The sequence below is a fragment of the Auxenochlorella protothecoides genome (genome assembly GCF_000733215.1).
Source record: "Auxenochlorella protothecoides strain 0710 unplaced genomic scaffold scaffold33, whole genome shotgun sequence".
Taxonomy (NCBI): Eukaryota; Viridiplantae; Chlorophyta; class Trebouxiophyceae; order Chlorellales; family Chlorellaceae; genus Auxenochlorella; species Auxenochlorella protothecoides.
This window is the reverse complement of record NW_011934206.1, coordinates 413,575-432,729: the sequence shown is the minus strand read 5'-3', so window position 1 is coordinate 432,729 and position 19,155 is coordinate 413,575. Positions and strand designations below refer to the sequence as shown.

Sequence of the window (19,155 nt, the reverse complement as noted above, 5' to 3'; positions counted from 1 at the left end):
CCCTTCCCCTCGCCTGCTGCGCACCACCGACCCTTCCCCGCGCCCGCAGGGCGAGCTGTCCCCCCTGGACTCCCACAACAGCAACGGATCCATTCTGGACTACTCGGACCACGCCGGGCTTGAGGCGGGCCTGGCAGCCCTGCAGCTGGGCCAGCGCCTGGGTGCAGCCGACCTGGCCTCCAGCGCGCAGGCTCTGGACGGCGGCCCGGCCATGTTCCACCACCCCGGGCACCACCACCCCGCGGACGCCTGGCCCATGGGCATGGTGGGGCCCCTGGGTCACCAGGACATGGGGCCCGCGCTGATGCAGGCGGCGCTGGCGCAGCAGCAGCGCGGTCTCAACTGGATGGCCGCGCGGCAGAGGGGCCTGATGGCGCGGCCCCTGGGCAAGGAGGGGGCCAGCAAGGAGCCCACGGTCAAGCTGTGGCTGGGCGGGGTGGATGGCTCTGCCACGCTTGAGATCATCGACGACATCTTTGGCAAGTGAGTCCAGGGAGCATGGCCAGCGAGGGGCTGGAAGTTGCGTCGAGGTGCTGGAGTGCGGATATGCAACCAGATCTACGTTGCGCCAACGGGTTGCTCTGATCAATGGTGTTTTATTTGGCGTTGTTTAGATCCTCAATGCTCTTCAGAGGGACTTCCAGCCTGCGTTACGAAGCATTGCTCACCCCTTGCAAAGTTACCAATGGGGTCATGAGAGCGTGGGGTGTCTGGTGGAAGCTCGTTTGCCACACACTCTGCTGTTGCAGCCGACAAACACAAGGCGCATCCATTCCCAGTCCCCCCTCCAGCCTCTCTGCTGCACTCAGCCCCTCCCCCTCGCGCCCGGCCCCAGGTTCGGACCCCTCGCCGACAAGGAGTTGCAGCAGGCCCGTCATGAGCGCGGTCGCACCGACCAGTGGGGCTTTGTGGTCTTCAAGCAGGTGTCTGATTCCCAGGCAGCCTACGACCACCTGTGCGGCAAGGTGGGCAATGCTCAATGGGCCAGAGGGCTGGGGCCCTGTGCGGGGTGGCGTTACAGGGGCTGCTGCTGATCTTATGTATGCTTCACCCAAGCACGGAAGTGGTCCACCACCTTCATCCAAAACAAGCCTTCGTTCCCATCCCTGTGACCCCGGGTTGTGCGGCAGCAACATGAAATGCAGCTAGTTGTGACTCTCAAACCGACAGAAACACCTGCTCACGAGGCTTACCCCCTCGCGCGCCCACCACTCCTCGCAACAGGTGATCCCCGAGCTCACGGGCACCCGCCGCCTGAAGCTGCAGTACCGCACCCCCGACCCCCGCCGCAACCGGGCCATCCTCGTGACGACCGCCTGATGCGGGGGTGGGAGAACCAAGAGGAAAGCGCGGCCAGCTGGCACGCCCTCACTTTCCAGCACACCCATGCCACGTCACCCCACATCCACCCGTACACTTGCATTGAGCCCTTCCCAGGCGCCTTCTGAGAGCATCCCTGCTTGAAGGCCGCGGTCCAACATGCCCCGCCCGTTCCCAGGGAGCCCATGATACCGGAAAATTCCGCTTTGCCCTGCTCTTCTCGCACTGATCCCCAGGCTCCCTCCCAGCACCTGTCGCGGAGGGGCCCCACCCCCTGAGCTGATGAGGACCAGGTTGTGGGGGACACCACGCCACGCCTGTCGATTCTTTGATCCAGAGCTGGCAGCCGCTTCAGCACTGGCAGCCCTGCCCGGCCACAACCCCCACCCAAACAACTTCTGCCCCTGCAGCACACCCTTCTTACGCTGCCTGCATGAACACCATTGATGCGCATGACGCTGAATGCCTATATACCTTGCCCCTCCGAAGGCACCCTCCCTCACCCATGATACGACCTTATCAGGAAGCATACTCCCATCAAGCTGATTTTCTCAACTGTCCGTGTTTATAGTAAGATTGTCCGACCCATGCTGTAATGGTGGCTAGCGGCACTGCATATATCCGTCTCAGATCAGGGTGGCAGAGGAAGCAGAGGTGCAGTGGGCACCCAAGGGGAGCGTGTGGCAGACCGACATTCACCACCCCAGGGTGTTGGGGGCTCCCTTGAAGGGGCCCATCACATCATCTGTTATCCAGCCGGCGTAGAAGCTGCCCTCCTGTGGTGTGATGGGCGAGCTTTCTTCTTAGCAGGTAGAGTTCATGAGGTGATCCTCACTCAACCCGAGAATGGGGTGCAGGCAGCGCCCAAACCCTACACAAAAACATCCCACCTGAGGCTTCACGCATTCGCCGTCCACGCTGCACTCAAATGGCGAGGCATAGAAGGACAGATACCCCTTGATGCTACTGAAGCTGGGTGTAGGATTCTCATAGGACCATATCCTGAGGGGGGAATGGAGATGGTGTTGTTAACAGGAGGGCAATCCCATGGAATAATCTGTTAAATGAAGTGCAAGCATTGGGTGTGCAGCCTGACGGCAGGTCAAATCCTCCTGTAGAAAGCTTCAAACACCAGCACAAAACCTCTGGTTGACGGGGGAGTGACCCGGGACTGTTACATTCCAGTATGTCGCATTCCCCTTCCATTCACAGAAGGAGGAGGCACCTGTGCTGGGTGCAACAGGCGCGGTGCACTGAGTTTGTTGATAAAACGAACCTGTACTCTATTCTGGCACGAATGTAGCATCATCAGTGAGGGACAGACGCTGCCCTGCAGAGCCTACCTTTTGCTTTGGAGAGGTAGCCAGCTTGCACGTCAGAGGGTGGAAGGTAATATGTGGGGGGGTGGCTGGTCTCAAGCACCCGGTACGCATTCCGAGTCTCGGCAATAATCTGGAAAAGGTGAAAGGATTTGTGGAGAAAGTTCGAGGAAGACTGAACTCCGGTGTTTTTCGATGTCATCGAGCTCTAACCTGGAGCTTGTGTTCAACGGGTGCTAGATCTCCACAAGAAGAGCAGGTTCCGCATGCACGCCCCTCCACCCGGTGACTTCAGACGCGTCCCAATGAATGTAATATGCTCCCAGAAAGCCCTAGGGTTCGTGATGAGGTGAGTACCTTGCCATGAAGCTCGACCTTGAGGTGCCGTGGAGTCTTCTCCAGGCGGGGGGGCCGGGGGTAGTCCCAAACACTTTCTTTCACGAGGCTCATCTGGAGGGGCCGGAGAGATAATCTCATATCTTTATACTGCCGATTTGAGAATGGTTACATCGGTGCCGATCTTTCGTGGAGGCGTGCATGACCATGTCCACATATTCCTCCTCGCGAGATTATGGGAACGTGCGTGTTCATGAAGCGCGCGATGACGCGCGATGAATGCGCACATGTCGACGAACACATTATTCGACCGTCTTGCACCATATGTTTTCTTCAGATACGACTGAGCAGCCTGCGAAGGCAACTTTATACTCGTGTCGCGATAACATTCCGAAAAGCAACGCATCAACGTCAGGGAGTCAATAACCCTGCTTTACAGCAACGTGGCACTCGATCAGGCTGTAAATACTATCAATCGAGCTGTTATATCCGGGAATGCAACGGAGTGTGGAGCGTTCATGCATTCGCCTAGTGTTTAAGATGCAGCCGAGTTCGAAACCCCAGCGCGCTGGATTGAATCGGAGGCACGATCAAGAACATGGGCAAGAGCGTGCAAAATTGGTGGTTTATCGATGCGAAGTTCCTCCTCCTTGAGCATTTGGCATGCACACATACAGCCACAGAAGCGATCTCGCACTCGTGGGCGCCGCAGTGGGGGCTGCTGTGGTGTCGTCGTCCCTGACGTACTGGTTTCTGCGGAGCCAGTGCACGCGGCAGTGGAGACAGCGCTGTGTACATTTCGTCGGGTGTGGACCCGATGCCAAACGGGATTCGATGCTGGACTCAGCCGGGCCATGCCCGGTGAATCCCTACGACACGAAGCCACGCTCAGGGTGGGTGTGGTCTCTGGGCAAGGCGACGAGGGGGCTCAATGCCTGCCCATCCTAAACCAGGCCCGCAAGCTCCCTCCAGGTACCTCAGCTGGGACGATTACTTTATGGCGGTGGCGTTCCTCAGCTCCCAGCGCTCCAAGGATCCCCACAAACAGGTGGGCATGGGACCACTGCTCTGAGGCTGGCGGCAGCTGCTTGAAATGCAATGGCAGGGTGTGGTGGAGGCCAGCGTCCTGGTGACTGGAAGCCCAGGGCACCAGCAGGATGTTGGGGGGTGCTGAATGACTATCCTCTCCACTGCCACTGGCTGCCGTGGTTGCATACCAACATTTTGCTCGGGCTTGCCGCCCCCCGACAACACAGTGGCATTGTCAGATACCCTTGAAGCATGCCTTTCACAGCCTCCATCCCCCCCTCTCCCTCCCCTCCCCTCAGGTGGGAGCATGCATCGTCGACCGCCAGAATGTCATCTGTGGCATCGGATACAACGGGTTCCCCCGCGGCTGCCCCGACGCACAGCTCCCCTGGTCCAAGGCGGCGGAGAGCGGGGACCTGCTGGACACCAAGTACCCCTACGTCTGCCACGCGGAGATGAACGCGCTGCTGAACAAGAATGGGGCGTCTGTCAGCGGGGCGGTGAGGGGGGGTAGAGCTCCTGGCGTCGTCGTGATCATGGGCGCAAGTGTGTGACGCCGTCCCCGAGGTACTTCCCCGCCGACTCCGCTGGAGGTGTGGTGAGCAACCGGCCCCAGCTGCCCTCCATCGCCCTCACCCTTGCACCAGAGGATCTACGTCACCATGTTCCCCTGCAACGAGTGCGCCAAGCTGATGATCCAGGCGGGCATCGCCGAGGTGGTCTTCCACGAGGACAAGGGCACGGCCGCCGGCGGGTCGAGCCCAGCTGCCGGCAGCGCCCAGCCAGCTCCGGGGAGCATAAGGTGGGGGCAGGGTCCTGAGTTGCCGCGGCCTGATGATCTCCTGACGACAGGACCGTCAGAAACTCATGCCATCGTCTTCCATACACACTTCCGCAGTCGGAGCCAGCAGTATGCAGCGTCTAAGAAGCTCATGGCCATGGCTGGGGTGCATGTGCGCCAGCACCGCTTCCATCGCAGCGTGAGGCTGTGCCTGGACCCAGACCCCGCATGAGAGGGCATGGCGAGAGGCAGCGCCGCATTGCATCGTGTGAGTGCAGAGCTGACGCACAAAGGCTCGCGACGGGGGGCACACGGGCTCGCAGTGGCAGGGTAACGAGAAAGAAAGTCCAGCTTGCCGGGCAGCCATGCAGCGATGCGGTCGCCAGCTCTCAGGCGTTCCATCAGACAGCAGCGGGCATCTGCAGGTCTGTGGCGACCATCTTGGCGGCAATGGGATGGTACATCTCGCGATGGGCGGCAAAGGTGTCGAGGGCGGCCTGGCGGCTCTTGGGGTGGGCGTAGAGCGCGCGGTATAGCGGGCGAAGGTACTGCGGCAGTTGGATGGGATGGAGTGGGGACACGTGAGACGCAAGGTGACTGAACGGGGCCGCAAGCATACCATGGCTCGGCTTGTTGTGCGCGCTGGGCACCCTGGATCTAAGTATAGTGCAGGGTCCCAAAGATCCTCACCCAAGAACTCACCTTCATGCGGCCCTGCTCCGAGAGGAAGGCCAGGGTCTGTGGGAGGATTGCCAGGTCACCTGCAAGGAATGGAGTGGCCCAAGCACATGTGGTTGGTGTTCATATGATTTACGAAGCAAGGGAGGGAGTGTCCTGCCTGGGCACTTAGAAGCCACTTGACGTTAGGTCGTCAGCCTCCACTTGTCGCAAAGAGACCTGCGCCCTCTCACGGGCCGCATCTGGTGCGTTATGTTGGGAGCCCGCCGCCGACCACCTCGCCCCCCCCCCCCCCCTCGGCCATCACCATACCTGCTTTGATGCAGAGCGAGTACCAGGCGCGGCGCAGCTCGGCGTTCTTGGAGTCATCGAAGTGGTACAGCTCCTGCATGCGCCTTGTGGTGGCGGGGGTGAAGGGCTTCATGCTCCTCAGCTCCCCCAGTTTGTCCAAGAAGGCCACTTTCTGTGGACACCAGGGGGAAATGACAGGGTTGACCCCCACTTAAGCATGCCTGATGCAGGGGAGAACTGAATTAAGGGGCTGCCATGCGTCGTATGGCCACCAATCCATTGACACGCAGGCTGGAGACCCAAACCACCAACACCATCAGGTCTCCAGCAAAGGCACCTGGGAGGCCGACCACCCATCCAGATCAGTGGTGGAGGCCTTGGCAGGGCCTGCAGTACTCCCGGTGCCAAGGCCCATCAGGTCAGAGGTGTGCCAGCTCTGCGCCAGGGCATACGCTGATTCAGCCAGGCTGGCATCGTACGAGTTGACGTTTGGGGGCATTCCTGGGATAAAAGGATGGAGGCAAGGGGTCGGTATTGCCGTCGGGGCTTGCAGATGGTTGCAGCTATTGTCAGCAGATGCCTGCAGACGTCCCGTCCAGCAATTGCATTGGTTTACATGAGATTCAAACCTTGCGTGACCTGTCACTTGTCGTATGGCACATCTCAGGCTCCCAGGGTCAATGCGCACACACTCACCAGGTTGGTAGAACCAGAGGTCCCAGTCAATGCCCCCCACACCGGGCGTACTGTCCGTGAAGTAGTCCAGGAAGTAGGCCTGGCCAGGGTTCAAGGTAGAGGGCTGGCTAGAATTGTGGACAGGACGCAGGACAAGCAACGAGGGCATGCCATTTCCATTGACAATACTAACATGGCGCCCCTGCACGCATGGCCTCCCTCCCATCCCTATGAGCTGCCTCAGCACCTTGAATCCGTCACTGGTGACGGTCTTGAAGCTGAAGGCCTTGATGTAATCCTTGAAGAAAGCCTCAAACACTTCTGGCCCCCCGACCAGGGTTTGCAGGTAGTGCAGGAAGTAGAAGCCTGTGGAGGGAGGAGCAGTTGGTATGATCTGTCAGCTCCTGGGTCACGATATTCCAACCACTTGTCCACGCTTACAAATCCCTGAACAGAAACAATAATCCTCCCCCAGGCCAGCCACGCCTCCTGTCCCCATTGCGCTGTCCCCTCGCAGGCGCACCCTTCTCATAGGGGATGGTCGAAAAGGCGTCGTCGGGGTCGATGCCGCCTGGGCAGGGCAAGGGAGGGAGCGAGGGTTAGGGGCCTGGGCTCCTCGCCGGATGATGTGGCGGCCGTGCCACACCGCCATGACTGACAGGGCCTGCCTGTCAGGTGGCATGCACCTGAGAGGTCCGGCACGAGCGCAGTGAAAGGGTGGTCTGTACCCCAGTCGGTCACGGCAGCCTGCATCCTCAGGATTCCCAGGCTGGCGGCTAGCTGGTAGCGCTGGCGGGCAGGGGCGGGGGAAAGGAGGGGCATCGTGAGGCGGCAACTGACCTGACAGGTCGGGCACGAGACAGGTGAAGTCGTGGCCTGCGCCCCAGGTCTCCACGGCCTCCCGCAGGTCCAGGTACCCCAGGGAGGCATGGAACTCATACGTCTTATAAAGGGGAGCGGTACGAGGAGCGCAGGGCGCAGGGAGCGTGGGCACGGTCATGGGTGGGTCCAGGGTGGATCACACAAAGCAGTCAGCACTATGCTGTTCCAACCAGCCTGAACCCTGGGAAAGCAAGCCAGTGACCGCAAGAACATGCAGGACACCAGGCCTCCCCACCGCTTCGCCGTAGAGCTTGGCCAGGATGCGCCGCTCGAGCCACATGGTCCAGCCCTCATTCAGCCAGAAGTGCTCCCTGCATGATGGTCCGTGGCAGTCGAGTGAGGCCCAGCAGGAGCTCGCCCATGGTACCTGTGCCTTCAACCCTGACCACGCAGCACCTCAAGGCCTTCTCAGCTGGCGCTGTCGGGCCCCTGCCTGTTGCACTCGCCGTCTCCCCCCCCCCCTCCCCCTTCCGCCACAGCCAACAGACCACGAGGCGTTGGTGACCAGGTTCCCCGTCCAGGAGTGCGCAATCTCGTGCGCCACGACGTTGGCCAGCGATCGGTCCCCGGCGAGCAGCGTGGGGGTCACAAAGGTCAGGCAGGGGTTCTCCATGCCGCCTGGTGTGTAGGAGGTGGCGTGGTGAGAGGTCTCACATGTGAGGGTGGCCTGGGAGCATGGCATGATGCATCGAGGTTCGACCAAGAACTGGCCTACGAAGGGCATGCACAGGAAACCCCAGCACCCATACCATAGGGAAAAGAGGGGGGCAGGAGGAGGAGATCGTACCGCCCCCAGACGTAGGGCCCCGCCACCGAGGCGGCGGCCTGCAGGAAGGCGTCGGTCTCCGAGAACTCGTACGCCCCGGCAGCCACCATGCTGGGCTCGGAGTAGACGCGCGACACGGGGCCCAGCTCCCTGCTTTCCAGCTGCCCCACCGCCAGCGCCAGGAGGTAGCTGGGGATGGGCACTTGCTGTGCGAAGCTGAACGTGCGCGTGCCGTCCCCGCTTTCCTGGCCCGTGCGCCCTGGCTCGTCCACGGGCACGGCGCTCATCAGCGCCGTCATGACCTCCGGCACGCGCACGCGCGCGGCGTAGGTCAGCTTGGCACCGGGCGTGTCCTGGCAGGGCACCAGCGAGCGGGCGTGGATGGCCTGGCACTGCGTGAAGAGGTAGGGGTGCTCGCCACCCGCGGTCTGGGCGGGGGACAGCCACTGGAGCGCGGTGGAGGCGGGGGAGGTGGCAAAGCGGACCCGGGTGGAGCCCTGGGAGCCGGCGCCGGCGCCGGCGGGGAGCGGGATGCTCAGCGCCGAGCCCAGCGCCTGCGTGGGGGGGGTGGGCGGGGTGCCAGGGCGAATTGAAGGCAGGGGGAACGGATGGAGTACTCAGGGAGGGGTGTCCAGCAGATAGTGCGGGCAGGTTTTCAGATGAAGCGGGGGGCTGCCGAACAATCCAACGTGCGGAGAAGGGGCCAGTGCCTCCCGAAGCACCACCCACCTTGTGAGGCGAGGCCAGGGTGAATTGGCAGGCAGCTCCGTCCACGGAGACTTCCTGGATGGCCAAGTCCCGTGTGTCCAGGATTAGCGCATCGCAGCCTGAACGCTTGACCTCGTACTTGAGCTGCACAGGGATCGACATGGGGTGGGATGGGGAGTAAGCAGGGACCCTTTTGCTCCCAAGAGGAATAGCCTAGGGGCATCTATGCTGATTTAATAGCGCAATCACCCGTGCTGCAACGCCTAGATTGAGATGTGTATTTGTCTGGCGCGACACACACCTGGGCAGTGCCACTGATGGTCTTGGCAGAGAAATCGACCACCAAATCTGTGGCATGGGCAGGGCACGGCGCATCGCTGAGCGCATATAGCCCTCTTGGTTGCGCTTCTGAGAACAACGCAAGCACCATGCAATGACCGGATCAATCGGCTCACAACAGCCTTGCCCTTTGCCAGCGCACCGAGGTCAGCGTGCGTCACAGTGACAGCCTCGTAGTTAGACTGGGTGGAGTGCTCCACAGTGGCTGCCCTCTTTCCCATTGGCACAGATGACGTCGATTCTGTGGAAGAGAGAGGTGACTGAGCTGCAAAGAGTAGAATCTGGGTTCGGCTGTGGATGGGTCTTGGCGAAGGAGACCGCGGGTGGGATGTTACGACACGGGGAGCCCGCTGTCTGGCTAGATGTACGACTGCACCGATCAGGCGTCCTGTGATGTCGATCTGAGCTCTCATAAGAGTGGGCTGGCGTTACTTGGATGGGTGAGGAAGCCTACCGTTTTTGTTCGGAATCCCAGCTGCATAACCCATGACGCGCGCCGATGGCGCCCCATGAACAGGGCGCGTGGTGCTGGTGATCACCAGCAAGACGACGCCCTGGACTGGAATATTGATACATCTTATCCAAGATACACCCTCACATCAGGCTCACCCGAATCTACAACCGAAGGGCGCTCGGCTAGGCACCCCTCACCGACATCGATGGAAAAACCCAATGGCAGTGACCCCCCATCAATGGATAGAATTCCTGATGGACGAGCTCAATACCAATATTGTCCTGATGCCCAGAACGCCAAAAAGCAATCAACGTAACAGCCACACGCTCTACCGGCTGAGCTATAGCGGAAGGTTGCGGATCACTCCGCCAGACAGGCTCGAACTGCCGACCTTGTGGTGCGCTGTTGAACGATGAATAATTAGATCGAGTTTTGCATTATATACTGCGAGCGCCCCCGCCTCAGAGCTTCTTTGCCCGAAAAACATGTTCAAGAATCACTCACAGAGAAAATCGGTTTCCTCAACTAGTGAGTACCCTATTCCACTGACCATACGCTGTCAAAATCATTGTCTGTACTGGAGAGGATACTCAAAGTGTGGGCTGCAAGGTACCTGTGCTTCAAGCGAATCCTTGGCTTGCTGACCATGCTGTGTCACTCATTGCAATTCCAGCTGCATGGGTTAGTCATTGCAATACCCAGTTGTAAAATTCATTGCTGAGCGTTGAGCTTCCCAAAAATTATACACTTCAGGGTGAGAGCTTGCCCACCCCCCTCATCCGATTTGGTTGTTGCCATGCATGCTCCGGTGCGACATGAATGCACACCGTTGAAGAGTCACTGCCCATAATGCACATCGTACTAGGGTCGAACCAGTAAAATCTGAAAGTCCCTAGGATATACGAGTCGAAGCGGTTGGTGCCGGTGGTCTCGACTGGCCTGGCACCGGCGGTGCGGAATGAGTCGAGTCGCCTCCTGCTTCCTCCCAGCCCGGTGCTTGCCCCTCGTGCGCGCTGCATGGCTGCATAACAGCAGCATCTGGTCTAGGCCTCCCATATATGATTGGTGCGCGGGGGATATCCTGAATGAGGCCGGACGGTGTGCTCGCACCCGCTTCTCACCCACCCTGGGACTCTTGCCTTTGGGCAGAGGCCCGTGTAACCGCCCGCGGAATCCGCGAAGGCGTTCCCAGCGGCATGACACGTCATCCTCATCCGCTTTACTTCCTAATGCAGGTGCTTCAGAGGCCACAGACCCCTCACCAGCCTGAGGGCCGTCGGGGTGGGCGCCCAGGGCCTGCAGGTGCGGGACGGCGGCAGCACCCCCTCCCCCGGCCCCACTGACGCTGCCGCGGAGCGGCGGTCCAGCCTGCTCAGCGTGCTGCGCTCACGGGGTCTGCTGGCCGACGTGGCGGGCGGCGCCGAGGGCCTCACGGCGGCTGCGGCGGCCGGCCCATTGCGCGTGTACTGCGGCTTCGACCCCACCGCCCAGTCGCTGCACCTGGGTAACCTGCTCTGCCTCATGGTGCTGGCCTGGTTCCAGCGCTGCGGCCACCAGGCCGTGGCGCTCATGGGCGGCGCGACGGGGCGCATCGGGGATCCCTCAGGTGGGCGGTTGAGGGCGTTGGAGGGGGGTTTCCCTGGGGCGCCTGCTGGCATGGAGCTCGGGGCGTGCTTTTGCGATGCTCAGGCCACCGTGGGCTCGGGCGGCCCGCCCCACCGCGCACCGCCCACCCCCCTCCCCGTGCGCAGGCAAGTCCAGCGAGCGGCCGGTGCTGGACGAGGCCGAGGTGGCGGCCAATGCGGCCAGCATCGCGCGCAACGTCGAGGCCCTGCTGCAGCGGGTGCCAGGGTCCACGGGCGAGGCGCCCCTGGTCCTGGACAATTACGAGTGGTGGTCTGGCATGGGCTTGCTCGATTTCCTCCGGGACGTGGGTGAGGCGCATGGGGGCTGGTGAGGGGTCCCAGAGGGTGGAAGGTGGCACAGGGTGCACCCGTGATCTCGCACGCCATGCGCCTGCAACAAGCAGCCGGCGTTTGGAGCAGGCCATGCAGCCAGCCCTCGTCAATTGAACCGATGATCTTCATGCAGGCCGGCACGCGCGAGTGGGCACCATGCTGGCCAAGGACAGCGTGCGGACCCGGCTGGAAAGCGAGACCGGCATCTCCTTCACTGAATTCTCCTACCAGCTGCTCCAGGGGCAGGACTTTGTGCACCTGCGCAAGACGCACGGCGTCCGGGTGCAGGTGGGAGGTTTGGGTGGGCGGGTGCTTGGCTGCAGCTTTGTGCATCAGTGTGTGTGGTGTGCGCTGGCCGAGGTGCATGGAGTAAGTGGGCTGGGGCACCTGCTGGAATTAGAGCCCACTGTTGCCTCAGACAGACCTTGGAATCGGTGCTTGAATGCATGCGATGCAGGATTGCCACGCCCACCGACCCTCTCTCACTCAATCTCCGGCCATCAGGTGGGCGGCAGCGACCAGTGGGGCAACATCACGGCGGGGACGGAGCTCATCCGCAAGACCATGGATGCCGACGCATTTGGGCTGACGGTGCCCCTCCTGCTCAAGTCCGACGGCACCAAGTTTGGAAAGTCGGAGGGCGGCGCGGTGCGTGTAGGGGGTGGTGTGGGGGGTTCAGGGGCGAGGGGGTTGAAATCATTTGTGATAGATCCATACGGACTTAGTAGCCTGCCACGGGGTCTCCAATGCAATCCTGAAAGGGGGCGCAAGTCTGGACCCTGATCCAACCGTTCAGAATGCGGCCATGCTTTTGGCCTCATGTGCGCAAGTTGGTCTGCGCAGGCAGCACCATCTCAGTGGCACGCTGTCTCACGCACAAAGGCGCTTACCCCGAACCCTGGCTCCAACCCCGCCTTAGCCTCCCCCTCCACATGACCAATCCTCACACAGATCTGGTTGTCCCCGGCGAAGCTGTCCCCCTACGCCTTCTACCAGGCCCTGCTGGCGACGGCGGACGACGACGTGGCGCGCATGCTGCGAGCCCTCACCTTCCTGCCCCTGGAGCAGATTGACGCCCTGCTGGCGCCCGGCCAGCCGCCCGCGGCGGCTCAGCGAGCGCTGGCGGCGGAGGTCACCCGCTTCGTGCACGGCGAGGAGGGGCTGCGGGGCGCGCTGGCCGCCACCCGGGCCCTCGCCCCGGGGTCCAGCGAGGGCAGCGTGGACCTACAGACCCTGGAGGCGGCGGTGGCGGGCGGGGCGCCCAAGTTCGCCGTGGACCGTGAGGCGGCGCTGGGGGGGCCGCTGATAGACCTGCTGGTGCGCGTGGGAGCGCAGCCCAGCAAAGGCGCCGCGCGCAGGCTGGTCCAGGTGCGGTCGGCGGGAGGGGGGGGGGGCGGCCGTCGGAGGTGGTGTGGACGCGGCCAGGTGGGGGCAGGGGCGGGCACAAGGTGGCCTTATTCCCACTGCGAGGTTTTGGAGGTTCGGGTGGAGGGGCTTGAGGACCTTGAGATGCTCCCGGACGCATTGCACCCGCCCGGTGCAGTGCGCTTGTCGGTCGCCTGCCGCGCGCCAGCATGCCCCAGGCGCACCCACCCCTCTCCCTCTTTGGACTGCAGGGCAGGGGCCTACGCGTGAACAACAAGGTCGTCACAGATGAGGGGCGGGGTCTGGCCGCCGATGACCTCGTCGACGGCCGCCTGGTCATGGTGTCCCTCGGCAAGAAGAAAAAGCTGGTGCTGGAGCTGGGCGTCGCGCCGTGAGGCACAGCTGGAGCTTTGTGTGCACGGGGTGGCCTCGTCTTCCTGTATGCATCGCACCAAGGCTGCCCAGCGCATCATGTGAATGGATTGTGCCTGCTGGAATCATGCCTGGCTGAGCCTCTTTGGTTGACAAAAGGCAGTATTCACATGTCGAACACCGAGGGAGTCATTCGGGAAGAGGACTGCTTCAGCGAGCCACCCTAGCCAGCAGCCATCACTGCAGACCAAAAGCCTTCAGCAGCTCCGGCTCGGCCCCGGGCAGGCCGCCACAGCCGTCCCAGGCGTTCCGCAGCGCGGCACACTGCCGCGGCGCCAGACCCATGGCCAGCATGGGAAAGCGGGGAACGCAGCGCAGCGCCCGCAGCAGGTCCAGGGCGAGCGAGGGCTGCCTGCGCGCCACGCTCTCCAGCACGCGCATCGCGACCTCGGCCAGCAGCTCAGGGTTCAGGACGTGAGTCAGCAGGTGCGGCAGGCGGGCAGGGGGTATGGCGCAGAGCAGGGCGGCCTGCGCCGGGGGATCGCGCTTGGAGCCACGCCATGCCCTCTCAAACTCCACCCCTGGCATGGACAGGGCAAGGGGGTGGGGCTTGGGGTGGTGCACATGGTGTGGAGGCAGGCTGTGCATGCATGGATGTCAGCCTCTTGCCCACAAAGAGTTCCAGGCTGGTGGAGGTTTGCCAGAGCATGAGATGCTTTCCGGCAAAGCCAAGGACTAGGCTAGTCTTTCTGACAACCAACCCCTACCTGAGGATGGCACCCGGCCATGGTAGGGAGGCAGGGCGCCGGGGGATTGATTTTCTACCATACTAGGGTCACGAGTTTTATTTTGCAGCCCAGGGGCAGGACACGAGGTAGCCACCTCTGGGCCTGCGGCGCATTCTCCCAGCAGCTGCTCCGCGGTAGTGACGACTCTCCTTGCCTGATCCTCTTGGCCGTCTACCTGAGTGACGCCCTCCTGAGCGGCTGTCCCATTCCTCACACCCCTGTCATCGTCAACCACTGTCACCAGCGATCGAGGCAACCCTGTGGCAGTCTCCACGGAATCCGGACCAGGCGGCGCGTGGCTGCCAGGCAGCTCGTCGTCGAGGGCGGGGGGGCTGCCGGACCCGGGACTCACACGAGCCTCAACCTGCTGCATCCCTCCTGCTGGCTTGTAGCTGGTGGAAAGCGGGACCATCTCCGCACCCCTCCCTTCCAGACCCAGAGCGGCCGCGCTGCCGCCGGCCTCCTGCTCCAGTAGCAGGCTGACACCTGGGCTGGGGCCTGGTTCGCAGGCCTCCAGGGACACGGAAACTTGAAGAGGCCCACTAGGGCCCTGACTGCCGGGACTCGGCGCCCCATTCAACGGCTGGGAATCCAGGAACGCGCGCAGGCAGCGGGCCCTGCTTTCCACGGCTTGGGTGGACGAGGGGTCATGGCAGAAGACCCGCTCAAAGTCTGCCGCTGCGCCGTGCATGTCCCCCAGGGCCTCTCGCGCCGTGGCCCTGGAAAGAGTGGGCAAGGAGGTGTTGAGTCAAGAAGGATCTTTGTGCTGGAGCCCGAGGCTGTAGCGCTCGGTGCTGGGCAAGGTGCCAGCGTGTCGGCCCGGGCAGCTACCACAAAGGGCAACAACACCCAGTGGGGCAGATGCGGGGGGCCCCTGGCCATGAAACCACCTGCGATGGTACGCCTTGACAAACCCGGCATCCAGCTCCAGGCAAGCGCTGCAGTCTGCCTCTGCTCGGTCCCACTCCCTCCTCTTCAGATATACAGCAGCTCGATTGGCAAAGGCGGCTGGCGTGGGCTTCAGCTTGAGGCTGGTGGTGTAGCTGGCCGCAGCCTCGTTCAGGCGTCCCTTCCTGAAATGCTCGTTTCCCTCCTCCCTCAAGCCCTCGGTAGAGCATGTGGGGGGCGTGTGCCTCGTGCTGGCGCCACCAGTAGAGCCATTGCGGGCTCCTGCTCCTCCCGGCACACTCCCACGCACGGGGGGCAGCTCGGCAGCAGGGGTGGTGCGTACCCTTGGTTTGACCTCCACGTCTTTCTCCCACTTGAGGAGATCTTTCATGTAGGCTTGCAGCTCCTGAGCCTGCTGCATGGCTCGGCGCTGCGCCTCCATCACCGAGCCTGAGGCCCTCCAGCCGAGGCCAACCTGGGCGGGAGATCGAGCGCCCAATTCAAATAGAGACAACACATATCACTCCATAAGCATGCATATGATATACGATCGAAACAATGCCCGTTGCAGTCTGCTGAAGTGCCAGTCGCGATCCGCCCCACAGTGTCGTTTCGAGCGCGCCATGCCAAAAAAATCCTCGAACAAGCTGTGGGCCCCGGGATAAAGTTGCCCCCTGACCTCTGTGCATCGCGCATTCAGCCCCAAACATTGTGAATAACTCGTAAATTGTGTATCGCCACAATGCATGCGAGTTCGCTCGCTCATGCCGGGTCTCCAGCTCCTCCATGTCATGCGCCTGGCAGGCAGCCATGCCAGACCCCACCCCACGCCACCCGCCGGATGATGCTGCTCCTGCCATGCCCCCTCCTCCTGGCGCGCACACCCATGGCATGGGCTTTCGGTCCTGAGCAGGCGACCCAGGGAAGGCCCGCTCCCTCTGGGACCTCGATCACCGCAACACCGACGATCACGACAGACGGCGGATCATGGCCTCGATTCACTGGGCGGGCTTACTACTTTAGCTACCCTCCCACCCTGCAAGCCCGTGTCCTGCCTGCCCCTGTCCGCCCCAGGCCAGGTGCAGTTTGTTGACTTGCCTTACAATAGGACTCTGGCCAGACCTGCCCAGTGCATGAGACCTCTGCCAGGAGCTGGCAATGCCCCCCATCAGTCCGGTGAGTCTGCATGAGTGCACCCCTCCTGTCACCTTACTTCGCCCACAGGTCAGACAGCATCCAGCGGCGTGATCAAGGCCTCCTTCTTCCGTCCAGACACCAAGCAGCAGCTGGTGGTGTTGGAACGAGCAACCTCAGAGATCAAGCAGTCCCTCCTGCAGCCAACCACCATGGATGAGCTGGGCAGTCCGGCCGACACGGCCCGCCTGCTCCTGCCCCGGAACACCCTCCTGAGCCGCGCCTGGTCCCAGACGTATGAGCAGCCAGCCCCCGCCACCCCCGGCCTACCCTTGATAGGGGCCCTGCTCAAGAGGGAGCCGCTGGTCATTCACCGGCACGAGGCACGGCTCACCGACGGCACCCGGCTGTCTTCTGCGTCGGGCATCATGTCGGGGCTAGTCATCAGTCTGATCGCCAGCGGCAGCGATGGGAATGGGGAGTCATGGGACACCTCCCTGGATGAAGCCGTGGACTCCTTCAGACTCCTGCCTAGGCGATGAGTCAGATGTCATTGTGCGGGACTGAGGAAAAGTATCTGGTGGGCCGAGCAGCAATGCAAAGTGGTGTAAAAAGCCCTGGTATAGTTTTGTGGAGCAGCTGGGGGCACCTGCCAACAGGTTCCAAGCTGCAAACAGTTGGAGTTTATGGAGTCAGTAACGTGCATATACTTCTGGCCATCGGTCTTGACATTGGTAATGCAACACTAGAAAATGCTGCACACCAGCCGGAACCCACTACGTAAGTCTGGGAAGTGGGGTTAGCCTCTCTGGATCACACCCGAAAGTTATGAGATTCGGCCACATGGAAAATGCGGCGACCCCAGGTGGGCAGGGGTCGGATTTGGCGATTGATGCGAATATCGCTGAGATTCCACTACCAGTTTTGAATCCGGTCCCTGCACTGATCGACTGGGTGGGTGCAACCCCAGGAGGTGGGAGGGCCGGCAAGTGATCCTTGGCCACCGAGCCCCACCCACAGCGCATGGCGAGGGCCGTCGTCCGATCTCTGAAGCTGTGCATGCGCCTCCTCCCTGCTGATACGCCGGCTGCAGGCGGAGCGAGGCTCGCGACGACCCATCGCTCGGGTGCTTCCCTGCAAATCAGTTCCCGGCCAGCGTCTAGGTGTTTGACCTTGTATGCCGGGACAAGCATGGAGGGTGGCTGGTGAGCACCCAGAGCCTCCATCCCGCTCCCCATATTTTCATCCATGTGTTCATTTGCCTGCCCTCTCCCCAGCGAAGCCCTGCCCCCCCTGCCACAGGCAGCCTGACAGGCACGTCGCGTCGTGCCACCGCCCGTGCGCGCCCCCGACCCAGCCACCAGCCGCCAAGCTGGATGCCAGGACCGCCATGAGCGCCGTCTTCCCCCCCCCTCCCCCTTTGGCCAGCGAGGCCAATCCGCTGTGGACTGACGACGCGGCGGAGGAGCCCTGCATGCCCCCCTCTCGCCGCATCTTCTGCAACCGCAGCCTGAACATGGCAGCGGTGAGGGCGGTGGGGTTCGACATGGACTACACGCTGGCGCAGTACAAGCCCGAGACCTTTGAGGTGCTGGCCCACGATGAGACGGTGAAGAAGCTGGTGTCCGCCTTTGGCTACCCCAAGGTGAGGGTCCTTGTTGTTGGTTCTGTGTGGGAGAGGGTGCCTGTCCAGGGCTGCACGTGCATGGATCATGGATTGGTGGTCCGCACCACAACGTGCGTCGCATTCAGGATGTTGAGTTGTGTGGCCGTGGGGCTGGAGTGTACAGGCTGACGGAGTCGTGCTGGAAGGTGTCCTTGGGGTGCCGCCCGCTTGACGATACACCCCTTCCTCGATCGGAGGTTGGGAGTCTCACATTCCATCAATCTCTTGCAACGCACACAAGCCCACCAACCTCACATGACCTGACCCATACGCCTCTCTCATTTTCTGCGTTTCCAATTCCACCCCATCCTCACACTCGCACAATCTCCGCCGCCGCAGTCCCTGCTGGACCTGGAATTCGACTGGCGCTACATGAGCCGTGGCCTGGTGATCGACAAGCAGCGCGGCAACATGCTCAAGGTGGACCGGCACAAGTACGTGAAGCTGGCCTACCACGGGTTCAGCGAGCTGCCGCGCGCCGCGCGCCTGGCGACGTACAACGACGCGCCGCAGCGGCATGGCTACGACGAGCCCGCCTACGCGCTGATCGACACGCTCTTCTCCCTGGCGGAGGCCCACCTCTTCATGCAGCTGGTGGAGCTGCTGGACGCTGGGGGCAGCGGCCTGCCCCTCGGCAAGCAGTACGCCGACCTGTACCGCGACGTGCGCGGTGCGGTGGACCTGTGCCACCGCGACGGCTCCATCAAGCGCGAGGTGGCGGCCGACCCGGCGCGCTACATCCACGCCGACCCCTCGCTGGGCCCCGTGCTGGGCGCGCTGCGCGCCAGCGGCAAGCGCGTGTTCCTGGCCACCAACTCGCTGTGGGACTACACCCACGTGGTCATGAACTACCTGGTGGAGGGGCGGGTGGGCGCGGCCCGCTCCACCTCCTGGCTCTCCCGCTTCGACGTGGTGGTGACGGGGTGTGGCAAGCCTCGCTTCTTCGCGGAGCGCAAGGACCTGTTCGAGGTGCACCCCCCCTCCGGCATGCTGTGGAACACCGAGGGCGGGTCGCCCATGGTGCCCATCGGCGAGGACGACCTGCCCTCCGCCGCGCTGGGCAGCACCGCGCCCTCCGCGCGCGACGTCGCGCCGCCGCGCCCTGGGGGGGAGGCCCGCGTCTTCCAGGGCGGCTCCTTCCACGACCTGCACAAGATGCTGGGCGTGGCCGCTGGGAGCGAAGTGCTGTATGTGGGCGACCATATCTACGGCGACGTGCTGCGCAGCAAGAAGGCGCTGGGCTGGCGCACCATGCTGGTCATCCCCGAGCTGGAAAGCGAGCTGCAAGGCCTGGCGGAGCGGGGGGGGGACATGGCCGAGCTACGGCGCCTGCGGCGAATGCGCGACGCCGTGGACGACCGGCTCCAGGTGTGGCTGTTGTAGGGGGGGGGGGAATAACTTCGTAT

The 19,155-nt window shown here is 62.6% G+C and overlaps 7 protein-coding genes across 7 annotated transcripts in view; 5 read left to right on the top strand and 2 right to left on the bottom strand.

The window, feature by feature from the left end:
* The window catches only part of F751_3167 (hypothetical protein), a gene marked incomplete at both ends in the record, with an annotated part of 2,540 nt that extends 1,220 nt beyond the window's left edge, over nt 1-1,320 (top strand). Inside the window, 3 exons of the mRNA XM_011399035.1 lie at nt 50-483; nt 836-965; nt 1,225-1,320. Of these exons, the coding sequence (XP_011397337.1) occupies nt 50-483; nt 836-965; nt 1,225-1,320 (660 nt within the window). The remainder of the gene's footprint in view (nt 1-49; nt 484-835; nt 966-1,224) is intronic.
* Nucleotides 1,321-3,809: 2,489 nt separating this feature from the next.
* On the top strand, nt 3,810-5,017 carry F751_3166 (Deoxycytidylate deaminase; the record flags this gene model as incomplete). Its single annotated transcript, XM_011399034.1, has 5 exons — nt 3,810-3,868; nt 3,948-4,023; nt 4,304-4,504; nt 4,652-4,806; nt 4,903-5,017. 5 exons carry the CDS (start codon nt 3,810-3,812, stop codon nt 5,015-5,017), a joined length of 606 nt encoding a protein of 201 aa, XP_011397336.1.
* Nucleotides 5,018-5,186: 169 nt separating this feature from the next.
* F751_3165 (Leukotriene A-4 hydrolase) lies at nt 5,187-9,345 on the bottom strand (the record flags this gene model as incomplete). Its single annotated transcript, XM_011399033.1, has 14 exons — nt 5,187-5,333; nt 5,488-5,546; nt 5,776-5,926; nt 6,092-6,255; nt 6,451-6,529; nt 6,677-6,795; nt 6,953-7,000; nt 7,270-7,372; nt 7,547-7,622; nt 7,800-7,929; nt 8,061-8,574; nt 8,807-8,929; nt 9,087-9,133; nt 9,267-9,345. The coding sequence occupies 14 exons, from the start codon at nt 9,343-9,345 to the stop codon at nt 5,187-5,189; spliced, it is 1,839 nt and encodes a 612-aa protein (XP_011397335.1).
* A 1,082-nt stretch (nt 9,346-10,427) lies between these two features.
* Nucleotides 10,428-13,296, top strand: F751_3164 (Tyrosine-tRNA ligase; the record flags this gene model as incomplete). Its single annotated transcript, XM_011399032.1, has 7 exons — nt 10,428-10,444; nt 10,814-11,184; nt 11,330-11,512; nt 11,670-11,824; nt 12,041-12,184; nt 12,488-12,904; nt 13,153-13,296. 7 exons carry the CDS (start codon nt 10,428-10,430, stop codon nt 13,294-13,296), a joined length of 1,431 nt encoding a protein of 476 aa, XP_011397334.1.
* A 214-nt stretch (nt 13,297-13,510) lies between these two features.
* F751_3163 (RNA polymerase II-associated protein 3) lies at nt 13,511-15,391 on the bottom strand (the record flags this gene model as incomplete). Its single annotated transcript, XM_011399031.1, has 4 exons — nt 13,511-13,854; nt 14,497-14,780; nt 14,952-15,166; nt 15,293-15,391. The coding sequence occupies 4 exons, from the start codon at nt 15,389-15,391 to the stop codon at nt 13,511-13,513; spliced, it is 942 nt and encodes a 313-aa protein (XP_011397333.1).
* A 691-nt stretch (nt 15,392-16,082) lies between these two features.
* Nucleotides 16,083-16,625, top strand: F751_3162 (hypothetical protein; the record flags this gene model as incomplete). The annotated part of the gene is made up of 2 exons (XM_011399030.1): nt 16,083-16,125; nt 16,174-16,625. 2 exons carry the CDS (start codon nt 16,083-16,085, stop codon nt 16,623-16,625), a joined length of 495 nt encoding a protein of 164 aa, XP_011397332.1.
* An 848-nt stretch (nt 16,626-17,473) lies between these two features.
* Nucleotides 17,474-19,155, top strand: part of F751_3161 (Cytosolic purine 5'-nucleotidase) — a gene marked incomplete at both ends in the record, with an annotated part of 3,612 nt that continues 1,930 nt past the window's right edge. Inside the window, 2 exons of the mRNA XM_011399029.1 lie at nt 17,474-17,728; nt 18,089-19,117. Of these exons, the coding sequence (XP_011397331.1) occupies nt 17,474-17,728; nt 18,089-19,117 (1,284 nt within the window). The remainder of the gene's footprint in view (nt 17,729-18,088; nt 19,118-19,155) is intronic.